This window comes from Rutidosis leptorrhynchoides, chromosome 3, assembly GCF_046630445.1.
Source record: "Rutidosis leptorrhynchoides isolate AG116_Rl617_1_P2 chromosome 3, CSIRO_AGI_Rlap_v1, whole genome shotgun sequence".
Taxonomy (NCBI): domain Eukaryota; kingdom Viridiplantae; phylum Streptophyta; class Magnoliopsida; order Asterales; family Asteraceae; genus Rutidosis; species Rutidosis leptorrhynchoides.
In genome coordinates, this window is record NC_092335.1 from 247,682,716 (window position 1) to 247,687,531 (window position 4,816).

General features: G+C 30.9%; 1 protein-coding gene across 1 annotated transcript; it reads right to left on the bottom strand.

The window, feature by feature from the left end:
* Positions 1-1,010: 1,010 nt before the first annotated feature.
* LOC139897339 (probable WRKY transcription factor 65) lies at positions 1,011-2,856 on the bottom strand. The gene is made up of 3 exons (XM_071880039.1): positions 2,607-2,856; positions 2,331-2,480; positions 1,011-1,734 (listed from the first exon to the last, which is right to left on the bottom strand). Exons 1-3 carry the CDS (start codon positions 2,699-2,701, stop codon positions 1,194-1,196), a joined length of 786 nt encoding a protein of 261 aa, XP_071736140.1. The 5' UTR covers positions 2,702-2,856; the 3' UTR covers positions 1,011-1,193.
* Between the last annotated feature and the right edge of the window lie 1,960 nt (positions 2,857-4,816).

A 4,816-nucleotide genomic window follows, 5' to 3' on the forward strand; every position in this document is an offset into this window, starting at 1 on the left:
GAAATAGGTTTTCCGGCTAATATAATCATATATTAAATATAGTATTTCATCATGAACTCAAGTATGCATTTAATTAACTTAAATACACAAAATTCAAGTAAGTTCTGGTAAATAACTTAATGGTCAGTTAACGAAGCTTAACGGAAATAGCAGGGTTGTTACATGTTCTCACAATGGAGCTGCTACTGGGACTACACTTATAACAAGGACTTGTCCTTGCAATTGGTATTATATTTATTATATATGAAATAAAAAATAATACATTAATATATCTCAATTGTGAGGACATTGTCGTTGTAATAGGTTATTTATCGTTTCATTTTCATTTTATTTAAAATTAGTTATTGCGTGAACATCATTCTCGCAATAGATCTATTGCGTCAGGATTATATCGAGGACTCTATTGTGAGAACATGTCCTCGCAATAAATATATTGTGAGAATTTTTGCACTTATTGCTAGGATATTTGTCCTCCCTAAAGGGTTAAATTCTTGTAGTGTTGTCTCAAATGGTGAAGGTTTCTTCCAAAACCTTGTTGACCGTGGTTTGTTAGATCCATCACTAGCAATTTTGGTCGGTGATCGATCTTCTAATGTGTTATCCTATAAGATCGTTAATAGCTCGTTTCTATAATAGTTTTTGTTATTTTTAGGATGATAAAAATAAATGTCAAAAGTATCTCCGGCACATGAGCCATGCCACCATAAGTGGATAAATAAATAAATAAATAAATAAATAAATAGCACATAAATAAATAAAAAGGGCCTTAAAAACAATGGCCAAACAGATACCTTGTACGTACCGCACATGTACATAAGGACACATTTCTCTACAAAATAATCACGTTTTTTTCTCCACCTTTAATTCGTTATGACACTGAACTCAAGGAACATCATATCGTACTAAAAGATTAGAAGTGGGGAAAAAACTAAGAATCTTAAGATTGTCACTTTTAAGTATCTATAAGAGCAATGTACTGATCAAATAGTTATAAAAATAGTTGCCCACAATGAAGATAAACTGAAACTAAATGTTTTTATATCTTTACCTCACTTAGAAACACATATTTTGGACTGACCAGGGAAAAAAGAACGAAAATGATTACGTAATAACTTGAACTTGATTTGATCACGAACATTTGAGTTAAAATATTATACTTTCTAGATAGTCTGAATATGAAAAACTTTTTCTATCTACCCTTTCATTCCACAGGCCAAATTACACGGTGTTTGGTGATGCCCCTTCTCATTTATTAGTTCTCTTTGACGAAAAACGGTCATGCATTCAGGCAACTCACCAAGATCGGCGAACAATGATTCGTCTTCTTCTCTAATTGAGAATATCATTGCCATGTCAGCATCCTCAATAATATTCCCAACCATCAATGGACTTTCTAGCATGGTCGATGACGTGGATATCAAATCTGAAAACCATCCAAATTGATCAGAGGCTGATGCAAACGGAACATTAGTTGGCTCTACTTCAAGACTCATGAATTTTTCATCAGGCTCAGTTAATTGTGAGGTTTCCTCATCTTGAACATCAGTACTGGTTGTTATGTCAGCGGGTGGTGATGATATGGCAGTGATGTGGTTGTCGTTCTTCCTAAAAGCCGGCCAAGGGTGGTTGTGATCGCATGAATACGTCACCATGACCATAGTGGGGTCCTCTCGGTTTCTTTCTACTTGTTTTCTTGCTGGACATCCTTTTGAGCTACTACATCTATAATATCCCCTGCCAAAATAAAAAAGAAATATTATATTATATAATTAATTAAAACAGTTGATGCTTTATACAGTAAGTTTCTTTATCCTCAATTGTCTTGCCATTAGCATCTTGTTACATCACATTTGGTTTTTATATTCAATTGTATATGTAATCCATCATGATTTATTAATATTCAATAGGTTGATTAATTGCTTAAGTTATCAATCAAATCAAAAGTTTAAGTTATCAATTAATTAAATTAAATTAAAATACACAATAAGAAAATGTTAGGCAGCGTTGTAATTTCAGAATTGATTGATTAATATACATAAAAATAGTACTTCTTGGCCCTTTTAAAAGACAGTAATACTAAAAAAAAATAAAAATTACATATGATTCTTCACAATTTGGATTACTTATGCTAGAATACATTTATACAGAAATATTACTATGATTATGAATTATGATTTGATTTTGCTTATGGCTATCAAGTTACAACTATATTGATATTCATAGAATATACACATAAACATTTTAGTTGTAAGATCTTGTATGATACAAGATTAGTAATTTTGGAGAACGTTAATCGCGATTAACATATATCATCATGATTAGAAAGTTACCGAGGGTAAGGCGATCCTTTGATGGGTTTCTGGCCGTATTTTCTCCATGCCCATGAATCAGCAGGCGGAGCATTCGTCTCACTCTTAAGCCGAGATCCTTCAATTTCTTTGATAGGCACTGAGACCACTCTTTTTTGTAACGAACGTCTTCTGAAATAATAAATAAATTTTGACATATGTCACAACAAGACTTGTTACTCCAGTTTGATCAATTTTCATGCACAATTAATAACTCAAGTTTACTTCATGTCTTAAACAAATTCATATGTTTTTAACCTTCTTTTATGGGAAGACGGTGAATCTTCACTGTTATCCGGCGAGTAGTCTCGATCGTTGTGATCTATTGTTAGCGAACTATATCCATGTTCCATGATCGTGTACTTCAATTTCTTGATCGATTTTCGCCTTTATATATAATTGCGTGAACTATATATGTAGTGAACTATTAGTAATTGTGTGTGATTGTTTGAGAAAATGGAGGAAGAAAAATGGAAGAAGTAAAATGGGGGAAGGTGATGAAAGAAAAGGGTGGTGTAGATAAATTATATGGGACCCGAACGTCGACAGATGGGCAATTGGATATTTTAAAGAGGACGTGCAAGAAGATGAATGCGAAAATGATAAATCTTTAAAAATCAAGGATATTATATTAGGGAGTACTTAATTTCATTTCATTTTGATATATTCATTGAAGCATTATATATTAGTGGTAGTGTTATAAAATACTCACAAGAAAGTCTCGTAGGTCTGATTAGCACACAAGCTTCTATTAGCATATGGAAATTTAAGAGTGTATTTGACACACAAGTTTCTTGAAACTTATGAAAGCGCTTAAACTTATAATTTTAATAAACTTCAAATCATAAGTTTTGTTTGGTAGATATAAAAAGTAGAGCTTATAAAAAATCTATAAACTCTTAAAAAAATAAGCTACTTCTAGTAGCTTATGAAACAAAAGTAGAACTTATTGAATTGGAAAATAAGTTCAAACTAGTTTATCAAACATTTATAAAAGATAATAAGCTCTAGCTACCAGCTTTAAAAATAAACTTCAACTCCAGCTCTAGCTACAAGCTAATTTCATTCAAACACACCCTTAAACTTTATCGCAAGTTAAAAATGATTACGGGACAACTCGGTTATCCGTCAGGTAAAGAAATTCACCATAGACTAAACATGAAAAACCTTATTAAGTTATTTGTTTTTTATATTATATTAATATTATATATTATATTATTATATATTATATTATTTGGATTAAAATAATTACAAAATTCAATAGTACAATACTATACTCCAAGTTGAGAGGGGCCTCTTAGTCTTAATCATTATTAAATTCATCCAACATTATGACTTTGGCATTTCACTTCTCTTTCTTCCGTTTGTTTAAGTATTTTTTTCCCTTGAATCAGGGAAATAATTAGTTTTGTTTTTGTTTGAGATATACAAATATACAATAAACTTTAGTAGATGACAATTTAGAAGTGATATTTGAACGGGTCGTTTCGGGTGGATTACTAATCTGTCAAATATTTGACTTTGTGATTTTTGATTGGTATATAACAAGCATAGATTTTATACTAATGAAGTTGTCTAACTCGTAATATATGTTTAATTACAGTTATATCAATATCCAAAAATTGTAGACCAAACCAATAATTCAGTCACCTAGTTCATGATGTTTACAAACCATGTAAGGCGGCTACCACTGAATAAAGAGACAAATTTATGGTTGCCTTCATTTACAAATTTAACTTATGCATAAGGGCATATGTATTATAAAGACTGTTATACACATCTTAATTTTTGGCTTTTTAAGAGCTTGACCTTACGGCTTTGTATTATCAATAAGTTGAATTGATGTGTTTAGTAATAGTAATCGTTTATGAGAGAGAGCTTGTTCAGCCCAATGTCACGTTCATTTAGATTTAGATTTGGATTACAATTGAATGCAATTTAGGGAAAAACAAAAGGGAACTCGAACCTTATTGTGCATTTGGCCGTCTATTTCGGTAAACATTCAGCAGAATAACAATTTTGAACTTACCACCTCCCTAAAAAAAATAAAAAAAAAATTACTAGGAGAGGTGAGCGGAATGAGAGCAAGCCCTCAGCGAGGATAACCAGGGGCGGAACCAGAATTTAATGATAAAGAAGGCATACTCCTCAATTAAAAAAAAAACCAAACCTAATAAAACTAAATATGACAAACTTCCTATATATGTATAACCTATTTTGTTTGTTTAATACATATATAGATATAGATTGATTTTACTTTACGAAACTTTGATAACTATTGAACAATAAAAAATGCTATTATAAAATTTGAAATATGAAACTACTATGGCCCATCTAAATAATTGATAAGTAAACTTGTACGATATATTTCAGTTAATATTACTCTGTATTCAGATTTGGAAAATAGTTAACTTAAACAACTGAATTAAATGAATGATTGAGAGAGACCTTTTTAAAATAATTAGATA